General features: G+C 37.8%; 1 protein-coding gene across 1 annotated transcript in view; it reads left to right on the top strand.

Annotated features, from left to right (window-relative positions):
• Positions 1 to 7,241: 7,241 nt before the first annotated feature.
• DHX40 (DEAH-box helicase 40) overlaps positions 7,242 to 23,931 on the top strand; it is a 49,810-nt gene continuing 33,120 nt past the window's right edge. Inside the window, exons 1-7 of the mRNA XM_001918282.6 lie at positions 7,242 to 8,105; positions 8,942 to 9,109; positions 10,168 to 10,313; positions 12,317 to 12,436; positions 12,632 to 12,859; positions 13,076 to 13,142; positions 14,099 to 14,230. Coding sequence (XP_001918317.3) covers positions 7,994 to 8,105; positions 8,942 to 9,109; positions 10,168 to 10,313; positions 12,317 to 12,436; positions 12,632 to 12,859; positions 13,076 to 13,142; positions 14,099 to 14,230 — 973 coding nt within the window. The 5' untranslated portion in view covers positions 7,242 to 7,993. The remainder of the gene's footprint in view (positions 8,106 to 8,941; positions 9,110 to 10,167; positions 10,314 to 12,316; positions 12,437 to 12,631; positions 12,860 to 13,075; positions 13,143 to 14,098; positions 14,231 to 23,931) is intronic.

Consider the following 23,931-nt stretch of genomic DNA (forward strand, 5'->3'; position numbering starts at 1 on the left):
TGAGAGCTAGAAGAACCAAGATGCAAATTGCTCTTTTTAAATAGCGTATAACATTTGGGAAACAAAGTGACAAAATCTAAAAAAAAAAAGTTGAAAAAACTCTCAAACAAGGTCACAGATTTTAACTGTATAATTTAAATGTGTAAGTCCCTTCCTTTGCTAAATTTTCTCCTACAAAGAAATGGTGCTTGAACAATTGGACATCTACATGAAAAAAAAAAAGAACCTTGACCCATACTCAAAAAACAGCTCAAAATGACTTATTTAAAACCTAAACATAAAACATAAAACTACAAAAACTTTAGAAGAAAACGTATGAGAAAATCTTTGTGACCTTGTATTAAGCAAAGATTTCTTAGATACCACCAAAAGCACCATCAAGAGAAAAAATATTGCTTAATTGGACTTCATCAAAATTATTAACTTCTCCTCTTTGAAAGACACAATTAAGAAAATTAAAAGACAAGCCATAGACTAGGCCAAAATATTTGCAAAGCACATATCTGATAATGGATTTGAATCCAGAATCTATAAGGAACTCTCAAAACTTAATAAGAAGAGAATAAGCAATCCTTCCCCCCCACTCACAAGTTGGCAAAAGATTTGAACAGAAAATCCATGGACTCCACATACATACATAAAAATATTTTCAACATCATGGTCACAGGGATATGCAAATTAAAACCATAATAATATGCCACCACTACCTATTAGAATGGGTAAAACAAACAAACAAAAAAACTGACGATACCAAGTCCTAGCAAGGATGTGGAGCAACTGGAATTCTCACACAGGGCTGGTAAGAAGTGCAAAATGGCCCAGCCTCTTTGGAAAAATAGGCAGTTTCTTATAAACATACATTTATCATTCAACCCGGCAATTCCACTTCTAGATTTACCCAGGAGAAATGAAAATGTATGGCCACTCAAAAACCTGTATGTGAATGTTTATAGTGACTTTATGTATAATCACCAAAAACTGGAAACAACATAAATGTCCCTCAACTAATGAATTGATAAATAAATTGCAGTACATTCATACAGTGGAATACTACTCAGTAATAAAAAGGACTGAATTATTGATATACACTACAACTATATTCAAGTACAGATGAATCTCAATGTAATTATGCTGAATGAAAGAAGCCAGATCAAATAAGAGTACTGTGTACTATCTGATTTCATTCATAGAACATTTTGGAAGAGGCAGAACTATAGAGACAGAAAACAAATCAGTGGTTGCCGGGGCCTAGATGTGAAGGAAGAGGTTGACCACAAAGGAGCACAAGGGAATTTGTTAGAGTGAAGAAACTGTTGTATATCTTTATTGTAGTGGTGGTTACAAACTATATGCACTCATCAAAATTCATAAAACTCATAACTATACACTAAAAAGGATGAGTTTTACCATTTGGAAATTATACCTCAATAAACCTGACCACCCCAAAAGACTTATAAACAGTGCTTATCACAGATTTTAATGGTAATACTTAAAGGTATAAGCTCCTTTTTTCTCCAGTGGAAAAAATTGTATCATAACTGAGAAATCAATAAGGAGAATAAAACTAAAAGAATAAAATGCATATATTTGCAATATAAAATCTATATGCCTTAAAATCAGCAATACTAAGTATATACAGTATTTAAATAATTATGTTAGTAATTTTTGATCTTTTTCACTTTTTGATTTTATGAGTTAAATGTCAATGAAAACAATTTTTTTCAGAGAAATAGTACTGTTTCATTTTTCTTTCAAATAATGTTGATGCTGAAGTTTCTCAAATAAACCCAGCTTGCCACCTTCAGGCAAGTGAAAGATTTACAGAGATCATCACCAGAGATAAAACATTAACTTTGCAGATTTCTCAATAATTCCTAATTAATAATATTGGAATCACTCTATTAGCCTTTATGAGATTTCCTCTATTCAGGATCTTTCCCTGGCATTTATTAGAATCTTCCCAACTTTCAAAGCTCAGTTCAAATGCTACTAACTCCAAGAAGTCTTCCCTGATCACTCTAGCTAGTTTTTCCTCCTCCAAATATTTTATCTCTTTGAACACCCGTAATGTCATTGAAGGTAGCGATCATGTCTTACACACATTTTTAAGCCTCTGTATGGCTATTAAAAAGGGTGCATATAAGAGTTGTGCATTCTATTACTTACTGAATGAATACATGAGTGAATGAATAGGAAGTTAGAGTAATCATTGAGCCTTCACTTGAAAGAGGCCCTATTTTACTAACAGAATAATATGAATTTCACATATTTATTCAAGATTATATGCATATGTGTAAAGCATCAATTTTCATTGGCAATGGCTGGAAGTGTCTCAATCTTTATTAACCTCTCAATTAAATTATACCATTGATGAATGATTTAATGACTACTTGGTGACTGGTCCTGTGATACTAACTCAAATCTTAATATCTGGACACCTGAAAACAAGATTAAAAAGAAAGAGAAGAAAGTGTGATGATGATGTCTTTTCCTTTTGGACTAGAAGGTGGATACTTCTCTAAGTTCTATGATATGACCATCTAATTATTTTCCTCCAAATCTCCAAATTGCTAACCTCCTACAGGCATGTTAATAGAATATGTAGCAGTAGCATGGGTTCCACCACCACTTCAATCATAGAAAAATTCCCAATTGTTTCTGTCTAGTTCCACCTGGTTGAGGGAATGAGGGTCTTCTTCATGCTTCCATTCCCTCCAGAATGTACAAGCTCCCCTTTCTCTCTTTCCAGGCCGACATGCATCCAGGACTGCTAAATGACAAACTGGTCATAGGTTTTGGTTTTTGATTTAATTTTAAAGGAAGAGTGGTCCACACTTGAGGATGGCTCATCTTCTTGAATTCCTTCCATTAGAACTTTCTAAGAGGGGTGAGCCCTGTGGCCGAGTGGTTAAGTTCGCGTGCTCCGGGGCAGCAGCCCTGGGTTTTGCTGGTTCGTGATCCTGGACTTGGACATGGCACCACTCATCAGGCCATGCTGAGGCGGCATCCCACGTGCCACAACTAAAATATACAACTATGTACTGGGAGGATCTGAGGAGAAAAAGCAGAAAGAAAAAAAAAAAAAAGATTGGCAACAGTTGTTAGCTCAGGTCCCACTCTTTAAAAAAAAAAAAGAACTTTCTAACAAAAGATCCTCTTTCTCTTCCACACTTTGAAGGCTCTATATTCCTTCTATCAGTTCTTACTTTCTCAGTACATTCTCCCTTCTCTCTGCCCTCTCCTTAGTGCCAAGTCTTTTCCGTCTGAGAGCGGAAATAATTGGCTCTTCAGGCATGTGCAGGAGGCTCTGGTCTTGGCCCTTAGGTCAGCAGTGTATTGGGATCTTTGTTCCTGTTCTGGTGAGGGCTGGGGAAGAAGACGAAGTCCTTGCTTTATAAGTAAGATAGAAACAGGGGAGGGAAATACAGAGAAACAATCAGATTCATATTTTGGGATACAAATCTGCCACAAATCCAGACTTATAATACCCACCTTGACTAAAAGTTTGTTTTCTCTCCTCCAGTCCAGCATCCTTTCTCAAAATGTGAACTTGTATTTTCTCCCTCATCAGTACCTCTGTTTCAACTCTCCCAAAGTCACCTTCTAATTGTACCCCAATAATTTCGTTGACCAAGTATTTTAAAAATCATATATACACCGTAGCAGTGGCATCTTTTTCTGGCTATTCTTTTCTCTCTTTCATTTACCTTAGTTGATTCTAACCAGACATCTCCAAATGCATTAAGTACATTTTTGATTTGCTCTCTAATTCTCTTCTCACCCACCTACAATCTGGCTTCTACCTGCTTCTCTTTACCAAAGCAGCTATTGTTTTGGTTAGATTCACGAACTGAAAAAAAATCCATGTGGGGCCGGCCCGGTGGCACAGCGGTTAAGTTCGCACATCCCGCCTCTCCGAGGCCTGGGGTTTGCCGTTTCGGATCCCGGGTGTGGACACGGCACCGCTTGGCAGGCCATGCTGTGGCGGGCATCCCACATATAAAGTAGAGGAAGATGGGCACGGATGTTAGCTCAGGGACAGGCTTCCTTGGCAAAAAAGAGGAGGACTGGCAGTAGTTAGCTCAGGGCTAATCTTCCTCAAAAAAGAAAAAAAAAATCCATGTACTCTGACACCATTGCTCACTCTCTTTCTGTGACTTCCTGTTGTGATTAGCTTTCTACATATTGCCATTTGTCTGGCATTGTTAACTTTCCGGATTTTATTATATTAATATCTTTGATAATTTTCCTTTCTGCTTCAGTTATTTCTTTTAAATTATAACAGTTGTTCTATTCTCTCCTTTCTTTTCTAAAGATGATTTAAAAATTCGATTGCATTTTGGTAAATCTTTAATATTGAGCCTCCTTCCTGTTTCTGTATGCTCAGAAACACACTGCTTGGATTCAAGAACATTTTGAAAGACTGCTTATGAAGCAATAGCAGCAGGGTGCGATTCATACTTCTCACACTTCTTTAAATATCTTTCTTTTAGGTTTTTCTTGTGACCCAAAGATAACAAGAGATAGATTCAATGTTGTTGAGAACACTGATCTTTCTTTTCAGATTCAACCTACTTTTTTTCTTTTTTGGGGGGAGGAAGATTGTCGCTGAGCTAACATCTGTGCCAATCTTCCTCTACCGTATGTGGGATGCCACCACAGTGTGGGTTGACGAGTGGTGCTAGGTCCCGCCGGGGATCCAAACCTGTGAACCCCTGGCGGCCGGGCCAAGTGCTTGAACTCAACCACTATGCCACCATCAACCCACATGTTTTTTTATTTTTACTCTGCATTTGTATCTTGGGCCAGTCCTGGTGGTCTCGTGGTTAAGATTTGGCACTCTCGGGCTGGTCCCGTGGCAGAGTGGTTAAGTTCGTACATTCCGCTTTGGCGGCCCAGGGTTTTGCCAGTTCGGATCCTGGGTGCGGACATGGCACCACTCATCAGGCCATGCTGAGGCGACATCCCATATGCCACAACTGGGAGGACCCACAACTAAAAATACACATATGTACCAGGGGGCTTTGGGGAGAAAAAGGAAAAATAAAATCTTTAAAAAAAAAAAGATTTGGCACTCTCATGACCCTGGCCCAGGTTTGTTTCCCCATCAGGGAACCAGACCACCTGTTTGTCCTCCGTTGTCATACTGTTGTGGCTGCGAGTTGCTGTGATGCTGAAAGCTATGCCACTGGTATTTCAAATACCATCAGGGTCACCCATGGTGGACAGGTTTCAGTGGAGCTTCCAGACTAAAACAGACTAGGAAGAAGGACCTGGCCACTCCCCTAAAAATTGGCCATGAAAACTCTATGAATAGCACCAGAGTATTGTCTGAGATAGCTTGGGGAGGTGAGAGGATGGGGCAAAAAGACTGGGCAGGGTTCTGCTCTGCTGTACACAGGGTCACTAGGAGTCAGAACTGACTCAATGGGACTAACAGCAATTTGTATCTTCTTTGCCATTGTAGTTTTTTTGGTTTTTTTTTAAAGATTGGCACCTGAGCTAACAACTGTTGTCAATTTTTTTTTCTTCTCCCCAAAGCCTGGCAGTACATAGTTGTATATTCTAGTTGTGAGCGCCTCTGGTTGCGCTATGTGGGACGCCGCCTCAGCCTAGCCTGATGAGCGGCGCCACGTCTGCGCCCAGGATCTGAACTGGCGAACCCTGGGCCACCGAAGTGGAGCGCCCGAACTTAACCACTGGGCCACGGGGTCAGCCCCGTTGCCGTTGTAATTTGTAAACTCACTGGGCAGGAAATAATTGTTGATCTTTCAATTTGGAGTAGCTCTGAGCACATGGTTATAAATGGTAACATTTTTTTTTTCATTTTTCTTTTCTTTTCTTTCTTTTTTTTTTTTTTGAGGCAGATTAGCCCTGAGCTAACATCTGCTGCCAATCCTCCTCTTTTTGCTGAGGAAGACAGCCCTGAGCTAACATCTGTGCCCATCTTCCTCATATGTGGGACGCCTGCCACGGCATGGCTTGCCAAGCGCTGCCATGTCCGCACCCGGGATCCGAACCACATGAACCAGGTGCTGCCAAAGCAGAACACAACAACTTAACTGCTCCGCGACCCGGCCAGCCCAGTAACATGTTTTAAATGTCCTTGGTTTTAAAATCAATAATGTTAAACAACATTTGAGTTTTTCGCTTACTTTTCTTCATTCTTGGTTTGCAGGTTTTATTCTGGATACTTGCATTAGGTGGTTCTCATACAAGAATGGAGTCTTTCTATTATAGTTCATTTACAAACATTGGAATAAAATATAGTAGGCACCAAGATTTTGATCATTCCATCTCCCATTAAAGTATAGTGGTTATTAGAGTGACTTTGAATCCTGGTCCTATTACCTCTGTGTTTCATTGTCTTAGGTAAGTATGAGAGCCTTGATTCTCACATGTGAAAATTAGGAAAATAATAACCTACTTCTCTGGGTTTTTGTGAGGAATAAATGAAAAAATTTATATTAAATGTTTGACTACTAAGTACTCAATAAACGGTAACTCTCATTGGTCTGAAATGATTCTGTCCACTTTCTTAGAAAGTGATTTTATCATGTCACTGATATAGCTACCTTGTATTGAAATACTTTGCCCTGTACTCACCAATAGCTTGCTTGTACTACAAATATATTTTTGCTTTTTTGGTTTGTTTTCCTGATTTTTAATATTTTAAATTTCTAACAGGATCCAGAAGGTTGGGAGATTACCATTATGCATGAGAAAAGTCTGAGCTGTTCTCCTATTGCCAGATTTATTCCTGTAGTACCCAGGTTTTGGAGACAGCAAGTTGTTAGAAAGTTGCACTTCATTTCGTGTCAAACAAAATCTGATAAACTTGCATCTTACTAGATGTTAATTAGTTCCATTTAAAAGGAGTCGGTATAAGTACATTTTCAACGAGCACAGAAAAATCTTGGGGTTCAATGACATCTTTTGAACCCTGGTCAGATAGGAGAGTAGCGGCCTTTAGTTAACGGTCAAGTGACAACTTTGAGTTGTCTTCCTTGGCAGAAAGTGTTGGTTAATTCTAACAGCAGGAACGGTTGAAAAATCCAAGAAACAATCTTCCACTTGCATTGATTTTGTTACAATTCATACTATTTACAAAATTGGGAGGCTGTATAACAGAAAAATCTGCTCCCCGAAGTACCTTTTTTGAAAAAGTCACCCTGCCTCTGATTGCTATCTATCTGTTTAACTTTTCAGCTATTGTGGTTTCCAAGGACTCCACATCCGTTAAAAGTGAGCTTAATTCCTCTGGAGATCAAGCATTCATTCACCCATTCAGCAAATTTAACAAATATTGACGGTCCACTTTGAATCACTTTGCTGGGCTCCGAGTGTACCGTGGTTTTCTAAAGTTCCCGCCCTCGTGTCTACTTGGGGAAAAGCGGAAGAAAATCAACATGGAAATAAATTAAAATGCAGGGTCTTATGAAAGAAATGAACAGCATGGGGAACCTAAGTTTCGGACACTACAGAACTAGAAGTTCGGCTCTGCAACTCAGTAGCTGTGTGCCTTGAACAGGTCATCTGAGGATGAGCGAGGTGACAATGTGTTGTGGAACGCCGCACTCGAGGAAAGTTCCAGCTCCCGGCAAAGGATCACATCACGTTAGGCGTGTGAAGTCTGACAGCTTTGCAGTGACCATAGCGGCTGAGAAAAGGGGTGTCGCCTAGCTGTTCTGCACACCAGAGGAGAAACAGGAGGGGGCCCTTCAGGACCTTGGTGAGGACAGCATCGCCGCACACCAGAGGATGGAAGGAAACCCTCGGTGGGTGGGCCCTCGGATCTGGGCCCAGCTGGGTCGCGGGGGTGGCCGAGCTTTCCGGCCGCCGCGCGCCACGTCATCGAACAGTTCTCCCTCCCCTCGCTTCGAGTCGCACGCGCGGAAGTAAACACCTCAACGTCATCAGGCCGCGTCTTCTCCTTTCCCCTCCCATCTCCCTAGATCGCTGGACGTGCTCACCTCCGCTCGGGGCCAGGTCTATGTCCCGGTTTCCCGCCGTCGCGGGCAGGGCGCCAAGGCGGCAGGAGGAGGGTGAGCGGTCAAGAGACCTCCAGGAAGAGCGGCCTTCGACTGTTTCCGTCGCTGATAGAGGTGCGGTCCGCGGGACGCTACGGAGGCCAGCGGGAGTTACAGCATGGGGGTTTTGGGGGGATAAAAGTCCGCCTTCGGCGGGCAGAGAGGAGTGGTGAGGGGGCCGCAGTGTTCTCCTCACCTTCCAAGCTGGAGGCGAACTTTGCGTCCAATGAGCACTTCGGTCTAGAGGGGGGCGGTCCCAGACCCAAGTTGGGTGAAAAGCTTGCTGGGGGCCAAAAAAGTGAACCCCAACGCCGAAACACGTTCTGCTCTTAAACAGGCTCATAAAGCCTTTGTTCTCTACTCTTCCATCCCCCCCACCTTCGTCGGGCCGCCAGCCTGCCTTTGGGTACGGTATGAAGGGAGCCAGTTTCCAGGAGCCAGTTTCCATGGTTACCCACCACTTGGCCTTCTGGGATATCAGTCACTCTGAACAGGGACCTAACTTGAACCATGAATCAGAAGCAAACACAGGTGGCTTTTAATTCAGCTGAGAGTTTTCTGCTGTGTTCCAGGTTTTGGTCTATTTAATAAAATTGGGCTTTGTGCTTCTGTATAGGTGAGCTTCTGTATAGGTATGCTTGCACATACATTGCCTTGTGCTAGGCTTACTTTGTTAAATACTTTGAGTCATTCATTGGCAAGTGCTCAAGTTGTTAGATTTCACTAAAAAGTTGTTCTGGGCTTATAAATCCTTACTTACAAATTGGACATAGCTGATTTAACTAAGAAGTCATGGATTGATCCCTTCCAGCCCTAAAATTCTGTTGTCTTTCTCTTCTCAGTTCTGGAAATTGAGTCAGTGATATCTTTACAGGCCTTTTAATTGCACAATTGTTTTTCTGTTATTACAGAAGAGAAAGGATGCACATCACAGGAGGGAGGAACTACTCCAACTTTTCCTATTCAAAAACAAAGAAAAAAGCTTATTCAAGCTGTGAGGGACAATTCATTCCTTATTGTTACTGGAAATACAGGAAGTGGTAAAACAACTCAACTCCCAAAATATCTATATGAAGCAGGTAATTTTATTCTGGGATAATATTGTGTGTATTTAAAAGATATCCTCTTAAAAGCTAATAGGACTTGGGTATTACACAAATGCCCACCATTTATTTTACAGTCCCAATTCTTCTCTTGGCACACCCTTCCTACATCTTCCCTGCTTCTTTATAGTCTTATTTCAGACTCAGGAATTAGTTGAAATGGCAGTTTTTTCACTTTTAATTACTTAATAATCCCAAATAGAATTATAAGTAGATATTGATTCTCTGCTATAGAATAAGTTTGTCTGGCAGTAGACTATAATCATTGGGTATTGAAATAATTTTCAGGCGGAAGGGATATATTGATATACTTTGCTGGCATTAGTATTTATAGGTTCTTTCTCCAGAGTGTTAACAGGTAAGTGTTTATTCCTCAATTCTGCTAATACCAAGCCAGCTAACAAATTACCCTTAAAGTGTCTTTCCCTTTGATATGGTAAAACTTTCTTTTATAAGGTTAGCCTAGAGCAAAATTATATTGGATATAATTCATACAAAAATTAACAAAAATTTCTTAGCTTATACTAACTTGTTCTAAGGCATCTAATCTAAGATGCCATCTATTAAGGCATACCACTATTTTGCATACTGTTAATGAAGTAAAATTGCCATCAGCTGTAAGATGCATCTTCCTTTCAGAGATACTAAAATAGTAAAAAATGCCTATAGAATCTATGAAAGGTGGTATATTTAACTTCTGTGGCAAAGGTAAATCTATTTTGGGAAGCATGTGGAATTTTGTGGATTCCTAGGGATGAAAAATTCTTGGCCTTTAGACTTAATCTTTAGACTGAAATTGGAGAAAAACCAAACCTAACTAAAATATGTACATTTTAGATGGTTACTAATATGTATTCTTATTTTTGATTAATACTTAAATTTCCACAGTGCAAATGTAATACAGTGTGTTGTTAATTTGCAGAGTTTTCTTTTGGAAACACTTGAACAGTTTATATTGATTGACCAGAAACAATTTAGCTCTAATAGGAAGCAATTATTTACATTTTTGTGTTTTTTACCTCTGGTTCTATTAGGGTTTTCACAACATGGTATGATTGGTGTGACTCAACCACGAAAAGTAGCTGCCATATCAGTTGCTCAGAGGGTTGCTGAAGAAATGAAATGCACTTTGGGATCCAAAGTAGGATACCAAGTTCGTTTTGATGATTGCAGTTCTAAGGTACAAAAGTTTTGTTAGTATTTGTTTAAGTACTGTAAACTTAGGGAAAGAGTAGAGAAAGTTATGAAAGATTTTAACTTCAAAATTCCATTTATATTTTAAAGAAACAAAGCTTCAGCTTATAATTAATTTTTGTTGCCCATTGTTAATGTTTTAGCTCTGAAGTATCTAATATTTATCCCATTTTCTTCCTTCTCAATTAGTTTTTTTTTTTCCCTGAGGAAGATTAGCCCTGAGCTAACGTCTGTTGCCAATCTTCCTCTTTTTTTGCTTGAGGAAGATTAGCCCTGAGCTAACATCTTTGCCAGTCTTTCTCCACTTTATATGTGGATTGCTGCCTCAGCATGGCTGATAAATGGTGTAGGTCCACACCCAGAATCTGAACCTGTGAACTCAGGCCACTGAAGTGGAGTGCACCAACCTTAACCACTATATCCTGGGGCCCTCCTCTCAATTAGTTTTTAAGTAAGTTATGTTTATTTTTCTTAGGATTCTTTATTTTAGTTTTTTAGTTGTAAGGATCCTTGATATGTAACTTACATTTGTGTTTTTTAAAAAAAATTTGTTGTAGTAAAATGTACATAACATAAAATTTATCATTTTAACCATTTTTAGGTTTATACATCAGTGGCATTAAGTACATTCAGAATGCATAGCCATCTCCACTGTCTGTTTTTGGAACTTTTTGATCATTTCAAATGGAAACTCTGTACCTGTTAAACAGTAACTCCCCTCACCTTCCTCCCCCCAGCCCCTGGTACCTTCTATTCTACTTTCTGTCTCTACACATTTGACTATTCTAAGTACCTCATATAAATGAAATCATGCAATAGTTTGTCCTTCTGTCTGGCTTATTTCATTTAGCATAATGTTTTCAAGGTTCATCCATTTTGTATGTTTGTATTCTTGAAGTCAGTGGAAAACTGACAACTTAATTAACAAAGTCAGTAAGCAAGTATTTATTGAGCATCTTCTATATTCATGGCACTAACAAATTTAAAGTTCTGTTCTTTTTTTTTTATTATTATTTTTTTATTTTTCCTTTTTCTCCCAAAGCCCCCCGGTACATAGTTGGGTATTTTTAGTTGTGAGTCCTTTTAGTTGTGGCATGTGGGACGCTGCCTCAGCCTGGCTTGATGAGTGGTGCCATGTCTGCACTCAGGATTCAAACTGGCAAAACCCCGGGCTGCCAAAGCAAAATGTGTGAACTCAACCACTCGGCCACGGGGCCAGCCCCTAAAGTTGTTTTCTTGTTAATAGTTAAAATTCACATTCCCTCAGGATTTCTTAATTCTGTACTAGATACAAAAGAATCCCTGATTTACCTATGGTCCTTAAGGAATGGCTATCAATTACGGCACAGAATGACTCTTTAAAATACTATCTTTGTCTCCCTAGTGGTCACTGCTGGGGATATTTCTTCCTTTTTTTCTTCCCTGGTTTTATAGATGCCACTACTGTTAACTCCTAACCTTTGGACCTTATTCTCACCTTGTTTTAATGCTAGTTGACTGACGCTATTTTTTTTATAGGAGAATGAGTAGGCAAGAAGAGAGTGAGAGGAAATTGTGCACCTAACCATTTCTTCTACCTTATCTCCTGGGTCCTCTAAAATGATAGCTGAGAGGGAGATGAATCCCATTTTATTGTTGTTTCCCACAACTTGCTCACCTGAAGCCATTACATTATCTTACTACTTTCCACTGACTTCATTGTATCTCCTTATAGCCCAGCTGTGTAGTAGGCAATACCATCTAGGTTTGTGTAAGTACACTCTATGATGTTCGCACGATGAAGAAATCACCTAATGACACATTTCTCAGAACATATCCCTGTCCTTAAGTGACGCATGATTGTATTTTATGTATTCTTTTATTTAGTCGAATTAGTGTGATCACTTAATGTCTGTTCATTTTGGGGGAAATTTTGGTTTGCAAAGCAGGGATGAATTTCTGTGATACTATATGTGTATGAGTTGATGTATTCTACTATTTGAACATTAGGAAACAGCGATCAAATACATGACTGATGGATGTTTACTGAAACATATTCTGGGAGATCCAAATCTTACCAAATTCAGTGTCATTATTTTGGATGAAGCTCATGAGAGAACTCTAACTACAGTGAGTATTTTAATATATTGGTTATTTATTAGTTTACTTTCTCGGGGTAGCTTTTTAGTGTATAGAGAATTGTCTCTTCTTACTTACATTTTAATCTATTGAAATGGGAATTCTTTGGTTAGGAGAGCAAAATATTTAAAATAAGGTGGTTGTTAGGTACACTTGTGACTTACTAGAAATTTACTTTTCTTTCAGGACATCTTATTTGGTTTATTGAAGAAGCTATTTCAGGAAAAGTCTCCTAATAGGAAAGAACATTTAAAGGTCGTGGTGATGTCAGCAACTATGGAACTTGCTAAGCTCTCTGCATTTTTTGGAAATTGTCCAATATTTGATATACCTGGAAGGCTTTATCCAGTCAGAGAAAAATTCTGCAATTTGATTGGCCCACGAGACAGAGAAAATACTGCGTATATTCAAGCGGTACTACTTGGCATCCTTTTTATGTCTTTTTTATATCTATGATTCTAGTTGACTGAGTAGTTTGATAATTCATTTGTTCCCTGTTATTTTAGTGGCAGCACTCATACGTCCTAGGACTTTTGATAACCAATTTTAATTCTTCTGTGGAACAAGGAGAGGTATCGGGGGGAAGGCTGTATTTCCACTAGCATATTATGCTTGTGTTTCTTGGTTTAGATTGTGAAAGTGACCATGGATATCCATTTGAATGAAATGGCTGGAGACATCTTGGTTTTTCTGACTGGTAAGCATTCAGTGTCAGGTTTAAAATTTTTGCTTTTTATAAGAGGAGAATGTGGCACCACACTAGAGGGTTACCTTTTTTTGGAGATCTAAATTCTGCTCATGTTGCCCTAGCTTTTTATGATTATCTGAATGGTGTTAGGTATTATGTCTTATGTAAGAAATATAGGCTAATTCTACACTGCCGTAAAAAAACGTGTCTTATTAATAAACATATGTAAAACATGCTGACCTTTTATTAGAAAGATGTTAAATGGTAAAGTTGATATTTTTATTAGTCTGTCTTATATAGAGCTGTTACCACACTAAATGGTCCTGGATCTGAATGATTAACTCCATTATTTCAAGAGGCATCCTACCAGCTCCTTTCTTCTTTGAGCAGGGGAATGGTACTGTGTGATAGCAGTACATACGGTGCGGAATCCATGTCTCATAGACAAGCCTTTTTTGGAGGTCAAAAATAGAATAGTTAAATCTCAGACTAGTGTGATTCTTTAAGTAGCAGCATCTTGCTAAGAGAAATGAGTCATTTCATCAGTCACCTCCTACTCTGCCTTGTACTGATGTTGGAAGTGAGACATTGTAACAATCTCTTGCCTTTTTGTGGTTACTTAAGTATTTTAAAATACACCTAAATGGAGTATCTCCTGGATTAGCTTCCTCTGTGGTGTTAACTTTGCTGAGTCTTCCTCAAATACTTTGTTAACAAGATGAAAGCCTTGAAGATTAGAAACATTTTTAATTTTTTAGAGATTTAAATTCCTTGGAAACTGGCATTTCTACTATTTTTAATTTTATTGTTGAGATTTGGTACAACTTGTATGTTCATCTCCTTTATCTCAAATGAGAGATTTAAAATAACCATTATGCAAAAGGAATTTTAATCCAGAAGACTTTTTCATTCTTAAATTAATTTTGCTGTTCAATTGCTGACATTATTTTCCTCCCTTATTTCAGGTCAGTTTGAAATCGAAAAAAGTTGTGAGCTACTTTTTCAGATGGCAGAGTCTGTTGATTATGATTACGATGTTCAAGACACCACTCTAGATGGCTTGTTAATACTGCCGTGTTATGGATCTATGACAACAGGTAATTCTTCACTAGAACAGAAAATTTGATTTTTAAAAAACTTTTTATTGACTAATCATATACGTCCAGAAAAGTGCACAGATTGTAAGTGTTTAGGTCAATGAATTTCACAAACTGAACTTACCTTTGTAACTAACACCTAGATCATAAAACAGAGCATTAAGAGAACGAATATCCCTTGAGAGAAGTGATTTTTTTTCTTGAGGTCTTTTCACGTTTACTTTTTCAAATGCCTCGGACACGTCCTCCTTAGTATTGAGAGTAGGCTATGTCCTCTCCCAGCAGAACAAAAATACTGTTGGTAATTTTTTGAAATGAGGACTATAATTTCTTGATTATAGTACCATAGGTCAAATCTAATTTGCTACTGTCACCGAATTTCTAGAAATTGTATATATACAGATATATCTGAGACTAAACACAGTGGATTGTTTTCTTTTTGAGTAGCCACACAGTCTGCTTTTCAAGAATAATGCTGTTCTTTTGTAAATTCAGAGAGCAAATGCAAACTTTTATAATTCTGATATTTGCTCATAATAAATGTTGTTGAATGAGGTTTAGAATTTGTTTTGTAACACTATTCTATTATGGAATTGGACTTCTAAAACTAAAGGGAAGTTAATTGTAGCCTCCTATTTGGAGTTTTGAATGGGATTAGCATTTAATGTAATGTAAAAAGCATTTAAATGTTTTTATATTTTTTGTGTGTTTTTGTTGAGTAAGTGGTTCTTATCCTTACATTAACAAAAAAAGTTTGGGAGTATATGTGTTGATAAATAACCATAGACCATGTGCTGTTTTGGAAATCTTTTTGTGATGATGTTAGGCCCTTGCTCTCAATACTGAAGTCTATTTTTAGATTTTTACGTCTTCAAGGGAATTCTTAGGGTCATTATTAGATATTTAAGGTTTTCATTGTTTTCTGGAGAATTGATCCATTGACTCTTTTATAATTTACTTTGTAACTGATCAAGTAATTCAAAACCCATTATGGTTGCTTTGTTATTAACCATTAACAATATACACATATTTTTTCTATATAAAGTAAAGAATTTTATTCTTTCCTTCTTACTATCACATTGAAAATAATGTTCTGTATCTGCTATTGCTTCTTGTTTAAACTTCTGGAAATCCAGTTTTTATACTATTAAAGGTTTCCAGTGACCTATTTCTCAAATCTTATGGCTTTTTTCCATTAGTTTGTATTTTGGTTTTGTGATAATAATAAGTCTCCTTGAAATGTCCTCTGGGATAATATTTAATTATCTGGTTACCACTTTTTCTCTAAAGCTGCTGCCCTGCCACCCTCCCCAGCCTTTGTTTCCCTCTAACTGTGACTGCTCCCTGAGGTTGCATCCTTAGCTTGCTCTTTTCCTGGAATTCTCTGTTTTGGAGCGGTTGGCTCCTAAGACTCACCTGTCACTTCTCTGTGGATGACTCCTGAAAGCTGTCTCTAGTTCGTTCTCCTGCACTCTAGACCTCCTGGGTCTCCTCAGGGCTCTCTGGTCTGTGCGTCATATCATCCTAGATCTTTCAATCCAAACATGGGGCAACTCCTACAGCTTTTCTTTTACCCTTGTCTTATCTAGATCTTCTTTTCCTTTTTTTATTGTCACTGTTAGAGTTGGGATCCTCAATTTGCTTTCCTGAGTTGTTAATGTAGCCTGCTAACCTGTTTTCTCTGATTAAGTTTACCATCCTACCTGCAGTGGTAAGCGTAATCTTCCAAAAGCACAGCTCTAATGTGTCAGTCTCCTGTTGGCTACCTTCAACCATTCCCTATTACCAACTGAATTAAAATGCCAACTTAGTAACTTGGCATTCATCGTCCTTCCACCATGACGTCAACATGCCTTCAGCCATAATTTCTAGTGTGTGTGATTTTCTGTGTTGGCATACATGTGTAAACAGTAAAGATATGGGAGTGGGTGAGTAGAGCCATTAATGAAGGGTTTTCTTTGTTTATTTTAGTTTCCTTTCTGGTTCCAGGGGCACTATAAGGGTGATCCATGGTGATCCATTATGAGCATAATACTGTGTATTGCACTGGTTTGTAACAGTGCAAAGAGGCATTCGGATAGAGCTGATGAAGTGTACTGAGTAATGGGTGAGGTGGAGTTGGATAAAGAAGGGAGCGAGTGGCAGGTTTCTGGGATCTTAGACTTTCTTTTTAAGCCTGGTTAATATAATACAGCACTTACTTCTTTATTATTGCTACTTTGGGTGATGGGGAGAGACACTATTAGGTTATTTCCTTTCTTTCTTTTTTTTTTTGAGGAAGATTAGCCCTGAGCTAACATCTGCTGCCAATCCTCCTCTTTTTGCTGAGGAAGACTGGCCCTGAGCTAACATCCGTGCCCATCTTCCTCTACTTTTATATGTGGGATGCCTACCACAGCATGGCTTACCAAGCGGTGCCGTGTCTGCACCCGGGATCCAAACTGGCAAACCCTGGGCTGCCGAAGCAGAATGTGCACACTTAACTGCTGTGCCACCAGGCTGCCCCACTTTATTTTCTATTATGCTTCAGGAACTAAAAACTTGCACTTGGGAGTGAAGAGAGGCAAGAAGGATTTCCTGCTTGTAGCCTGTAGTGAAGTGGGTTCGTAAATGACCCATACTTGGGTTTAGTGAATAGGTAAAAATTATGAGGTGGATGTTTTATATTTGCTCTTATTTCTGGACTAGCCATGATGATGACTGACTTTTTTAAAGGGACATCTTAAAATATCTCCCTAATTGACATAGAAAATTCTCATCTGTCAAATGTGAAGAGGTGCAGTGTTATCCCTTCTATTACCAAGGTTATATGATCTTGCTCTCTGGGTTGAACTCCCTCTAACCTCTGTTGGTGATGTTCTGTCAAGCTCAAAATGTAGGAGGTATTTTTGATTCCTTTTCCTCCCACATTTTTTTTTGTGACTGTGTTTGCTGTTTCCTTAACTTGAACTCCCGTTTTTCCTTTTAGCGTCTCCTCTCACTGTCTGATGCTATTTCATTTCACGAGCACAACCAGCTTTATGAAAACCTTTCCTGATCCCACTCCTCACAGCTGGCTCTGATCTCTTCTTCATTTGAACCTCGTTGTGCTTTGCTGTACTTCTTATGGCACGTAACACATTCTACCTCGTGTTATGGTTGTCTCATCCCCTCTATGAGATCATGAACTTTTTGAGGGCAAGTACTATATTTTGACGATGTCCTGCTTAAATATTTGTTGAACTGAATTCCAGATTTTTGACTTTGTGCTGGCCATTCTGTTAATGTCTTGCGTCAAACACTATGTCTAGAGCTTATTCTTGTTTCTCTTAAAACTTTTTGCTCTTCTGACTTCCCACCTTTTGTTCAAGATATTGCAGTTCTTCATGTTTGTCATGCATCTAGGGAAAGCTGAGCCGCACAAGAATTTATGAACTGAAATATACCTATTAGTTCATAAGTGACAAATGTTTGCATGGAGTTAGACAATTTTAGCACTGAAAGTAATTATCTAGTTCAGCCTTTTTTGGAGGGTTGGGTCTCAGATTCTCTTAAAAAAGTAAGGAAAGCCATGGCTTCTTTCTCTAGAAAAATGCACATATACCCATATATATGTTTTTGCATAATTGGACTTCTTTATTTTACAGATAGAGGCTAAGTGATGTTCCTGAGGTCACATGGTAAATCTACATTTGATAACTGGTTATTTATTCCGTAATGGCTGATATGATAGTACATATGTTTCCAGAACACATGAAGAAAAGGAAAAGAACTTTACCTTGGATTAGTATACAACATTTTAAGTTGCCATATTTTCTTTTTTTTTAAAGATTGGCACCTGAGCTAACATCTGTTGCCAATCTTCTTTTTTTCTTTTCTTCTTCTTCTCCCCAAACCAGTACATAGTTATATATTCTAGTTGTAGGTCCTTCTGGCTCTGCTCTGTGGGATGCTGCCTCAGCATGGCCTGATGACTGGTGCTAGGTCTGTGCCCAGTATCTGAACTGGTGAAACCCTGGGCCGCTGAAGCAGAGCATGTGAACTTAACCACTCGGCTACGGGGCTGGCTCCATAGTGTACAACATTTTAAAAGAGGAAAAACTGCCACTTAGATTATTGCATAAATCCAAAAATAGTTTTCTTTTCTTTCTTTCTTCTTCCTGCAAAACAAAGATTTTACCTCATATGGCAAGTAACTAGAATTTGACTTTGTCTATGACAATTTCCTTAAATGTTAAGATTAAAAATGTTGGTGAATAAGGCTAGTGAGCTTCACCTAACAACTTTTACTCTATTTTACTCTATGTGGAGTCTCCCCAAATGGGAAAATTTTTCTTTTGAAGAAAATACATACTTTAAAAGAAAATAAAATTAGCAAAGTAAGAAAAATAAATGTACTCAGATCCCAGCAACATGATTAAGTGATAATCACTATTAATATTTTGAGGTATATTGTTCTGAACTTTTTATTTGTACATTTAAATGTGTTTTTATTGTTTAGTTTTTTTAACAAAAGATGGGATTATATTATATATGCTCTTTTACATTTTTCTTTTTCGCTGTTTGTAGAAATTCTAAAAGTATAGAAAAGTACACACACAAAAAATCCATTCCCCACCATGCAGAATGAACACTGTTAGTGTGTCAAAATATTTGCTCCAATTTTCTTTTAAGAAAAAGTACTCAATTGAGGAAAAATTATGCAGTATCATTATAAAGAATGCAAGCAGTGTACAATACAAAGGTAAAAGTAAAGAAATTGCCTCAAATCCCTCCATCCAGAAATAACCATCTTTAATACTAGGAAAAACATTATTCAGACCTGTGTACATGTGTGTATACATCTAGAAGGGTATGTAAGTAGATAGGTAGGTTGATAGAAACACTTTCTACAAGTGAGATTGTACTATTAGTTGCTTTTCAAAAAAGTATTTAATTTTATTTGAATTTACTTAAAGGAATTACTAAACTTCAAGTAAATCTTTCTTTACCACATGAGATATTTTACAAAAGATTGCTTTAAGTTTAAAAAGATGAAAGTATTAAGCTGAGGGTAATATCTTCTTTTTAGATCATATTTGATTGGAGATCTTATCTGTTGACTCTGATTTGAAAGATGAAGACTTAAGTACTTTTGCTCTTCTATATTCTCCCCTTATGATTTTTGTTAGTTATTTTTACATTGTTCAGATGCATTCAGTGTTAGCCATCAATCCTTTTACCATGGTTTTTCCATTCCTAAGTTACTTTTGGTTAATTTTAGATTGTCTGGATTTTAACTTCTTTTTTAATAGAAGGGTTCTTGAGTGTTATTTTTTTGTTCTTCTTTTATGTTTGAGAATGTCTGGCTTTTGCCTTTGTACTTGAACTACATCTTGGCTGGGTTTTATGTTCTTGGGTCACACTTTCTTTTCCTTAGAACTTGGTAGACGTTGTCCAGTTGTCTTCTGGCATTGAATGTTGCTGCGAAGAAGTCTGAGGCCAGCCTGATTTTTTTTCCCTTCCTTGTAAGTGATTTGCTTTTTCTGTCTGATTGCCTGAAAATTTCTGTTTTATCCTTAAAGTTCAGTAGTTTTAATTAGGATATTTTTTGGTGTTGAGTGTTTTATATTAAAACTTCCTGAATTTGATGTGCTCTTTTTAAAAATCAACTTTATTGAGGTATAATTTATATACAATAAACTGTGCCTGTTTTAAGTATACAGTTCAGTGAGTTTTGACAAATGTACATGCTGGTGTAACCAAACCCTACAAACAAGATGAACTTTTCTAATGTGCTCTTTTGATCTGCAAATTCTTTTGTTTATTTCAGGGAAATTCTCTTGTGTTCTATTTTTGAGTATAACTTTTGTCTATTTATTGGCTTCTCTACTTCAAGGATACCAATTATTCTTATGTTGGGTTGCCTGTCTTCCATATTTTTTTAACTTCCTTCTAGTTACTTTATCTTTTTCAACTACATTTACTGATTATCTCAAGCCTTTTCTCTGTGTCAGGATTTTGATTTTTAGCTATATTAGTAAGAATTCTCAAGATATTTTTGACTCACCCAAAAATAACTTTGAGGGAGGGGTATAGATTTTGAGCTGAGCAGTGTATCTCTTTGTTCTGGTCCAAAATAGTCATCTTTTTCACCCCTTTGATTGACGGTTTCTGTTTATTGCTTTCAGTTATATTCCTTTTACAGACACACACACACGTATACACACTCTCTCTCTCAGACACATTTCTGCTTTGGGATCTTTTTGGGGGAATTTGGGACAAGAAATTCTGTGAGGGAGTTTCATATAATGTAAATATATCATATACATGTATCTTAGAAGTATTACTCCTTTAAGAGTGTTGAGTGATCTCTCCTCAATATCCTTATTTTTTGGTAGACTTGGAGCATCTTTCTACCTCTTTGCCAATTTTCCCCTCCCGTTAATAACATCCTAATATCTTGTTAGGTACTGGCATAGATGGGGTAAAGTATATCCGAATCTTTCTTCAGCAGGAAGATCAGAAAATGGAGATGATCATGAGAATTGCTGTATCTTTTTTTTTGTTTTTTGGTGAGGAAGGTTCACTCTGAGCTAACATCCGTTGCCAGTCTTCCTCTTTTTTTGACCTGAGGAGGATTAGCCCTGAGCTAACATCTGTGCCAATCTTCTCTATTTTTTTTTTTCTGTATGTGGGTTGCTGCCACAACATGGCTTGATGAGTCGTGTAGGTCCGCACCTGGGATCCAAACCTGTGAACCCAGACTGCCAAAGCAGAGCATGCCGGACTTAACCACTAGGCCATGGGCCAGCCTGAGAATTGCTACATCTTAGTGAAAGTATTCAATTTCCCCTTTCCTTTCTAGAGAGTGAGAATGTACTTTAGGATATATGTATTTAACTTTTTTCCAAACCTTTATGAACAAACATAAAACTGCATGCATTCAGACTTGTGAAATATGGTTTTGAAATATGTAGGTGAAATGTAAATGTGAAATGTAAAGGTGAGTCATGTCAAAACAGCAGTTTCAGGACTTTTAAATTAATTACAGTGAACAGAATGGTAAATGAAACTGAAATTTTACTTGAACTGAAGGCTAAAACAAATTAGGTACTTTTAGAAATGGGTAGATTGAAAAACAGACTTGATTATAGATAAATATGTTCAGAAAGGACATTGCTAATTTATGTAAAATTTTATAAATAATGTGGAATTTTAAAGGTAGAAGGATCTTAATTTATTATTTATATAATGCATTTTTTTATTTATCAATTCATTCAACTTTATTGAGCACTTTCTATGGTCCAGGCATTGTTCTAGCTACCGGGGATATGTCATAATGAAAGAAAGTCCTTGTTCTTATAGAGCTACATTGTAGTAAATAAATAATAAATAAATGTATAAACCTATAATTCAAACTTTTGTTTGTTGTTAGTGCTGTTAAGTTGATTCTGACCCCTAGTGACCCTGTGTACAGCAGAGGGGAGCTCTGCTCGGTCTTTTCATGCCATCCTCTCACTTTCCAGTGCTATATCAGATAATGCTCCACTGCTATTCATTGGGTTTTCATGGTCAATTTTTCCAGAAGTGGATGTCCATGTCCTTCTTCCTAGTCTGTCATAGTCTGGAAGTTCTGTTGAAACCTGTCCACCATGGGTGACCCTGCTGGTATTTGAAATACCACTGGCATAGCTTTCAGCATTGCAGCAACATGCAGCCATCACAGTATGACCACTGACAGATGGGTGGTGTGATTCCTTGACTAGGAAGCCAACCCAGGCCCTAGTGATGAGAGTGCTGAATCTTAACCCCTAGACCACCTGGCGTAATTTGGACTACAAAGTAGTATATAACTCCTTTGAACCATCTGGAAGAAGTGAGTTGCCTAAATCTAGGAAATACCTAAAAAATAATTTTTAACGCTTAATGTTTTTCACCAGATCTTCAAATCTGGAAGTAATAGATCTTTTTAGAATTATTTTTGTATTTATGTCAAAATTTCTCTGCAGGACACCCTGCAGAATAAAAGACCAGAGAACATAAGACACTTAAAAAAAAAAAAATTTCTCTACAGGTATCTTTTGTAAGCTGCCTTTCGGGGCTTGGCCCCCTGGCTGAGTGGCTAAGTTTGTGTGCTCTGCTTTGGCAGCCCAGGGTTTCGCCGGTTTGGATCCTGGGTGTGGACATGGCACTGCTCATCAAGCCATGCTGAGGCGGCATCCCACATGCCACAACTGGAAGGACCCACAACTAAAAATACACAAGGGTGTACTGGGGGGCTTTGGGGAGAAAAAAGGAAAAATAAAACCTTTAAGAAAAAAAAAAAAGCTGGCTTTTCAGCACTTTTTTACTTGTGAAATTAATTTCAGAATGATGTGGAAGAATAGCAACGTTACTCAACTTGGTTTTAAATTTGCCTGTCTATATGTAAATCATGGGCAGGCCACTTGATCTCTCTGGGCTTTAGTTTTCTCACCTGTAAAATGGGATCGTTGGCCTAGTTCCATGATTTTAAAACTGCACTCATCTATGCCACTTCTTTTCTTCCTCATAATAGTTCAACTTTAGTCTGTTGTATATATTGGAAATACATGGGTCTTTGCAAGATTTTATTTGAAAACAGGTTAAGATTTTCTTGCCTGCTGAAAAAAAAACGACTTGAAGTTGCTCAAATAGAAAAAGTGAATTTTCTAAACAAATATGGGCATATCTCATGGAAATCAAAAGGCATTTAAAAATTTTTTTCTTTTAAAAATATTTATGTACTTATTGTTCTAATATGTAATGTACAGTAGTAAACACATAAGTTTAAAGGATGTTATGAAAAATATAAATACTAATAATTTCTTTTCATACCCCAGTAGATAGACTTTTGTACTCTCTGGAGTGATTACTCCTAATTTTTGGAGATCATTGGAATAGATGGTCCACCCAAATACCTTGCTTTAAAGTTCCTTGACTTCTTTAGCTTAAGAGATCTTTTCCTTCATCCTACATCAGCTGCCCATTCAAAATGTTACCTCCTGGACTTTGTCATTAACATCATTTCTGATCTCAGTTTTAAACATCTTTCTGTTGATTACTTCCTGGTTCTGCCAACTCACTCTACTGTTCCTAATTCAAGAATTTTCACAATGCATTGAGACCTGTCGGTTACTGTCCTTAACTATCTCCTTTTGTCCTTACTGCAATGAGTTCCTTGTACACATTCTTAACTCTCTTGTCCTGTTCTCTGCTTAACCTGGCAGGAGAGCAAGTCTAGCCAAATATATCTTTCTACTTATTCTACACCCAGGCCTGGGAAGTGCCAGGAACCCAGAAGTATGCTTTTGTCAACTCTCATGGCTGATTCATTCTTTTCTCTCTTTAGACTAGCTTTCTCTCTTCCATGTATATTAGTCACTTCCCTGTGGTTCACAAGTTTATTTTTCCTCTTTGCAAGAGACTAGCCTAATCAAATTGAACATCTCTTGGACATTATTCCAAATTCACAGGAGAATCAGATTGGCCCAGCTTGGGGGAGATGTTTTTATCCTTGGTGCCATAAACTATGGCCAGAGGAGCAAGGTGTACCATACTATAAGCATTGCTGCTGGGGCCCACCCTTTGGGATGTGTGGGTAGTAGAAATGAGTGCGGCATTACTTGTTTAGAGAGGTAATCATGAGTTGGGAAGACACCCGAAAAAGGAAAAACCGCTTAGTTAATCAGTCTTTCATGCAGAGAGAGGTCGTTAATCTG

This window comes from Equus caballus, chromosome 11 (assembly GCF_041296265.1).
Source record: "Equus caballus isolate H_3958 breed thoroughbred chromosome 11, TB-T2T, whole genome shotgun sequence".
In the NCBI taxonomy this organism is placed as follows: Eukaryota; Metazoa; Chordata; class Mammalia; order Perissodactyla; family Equidae; genus Equus; species Equus caballus.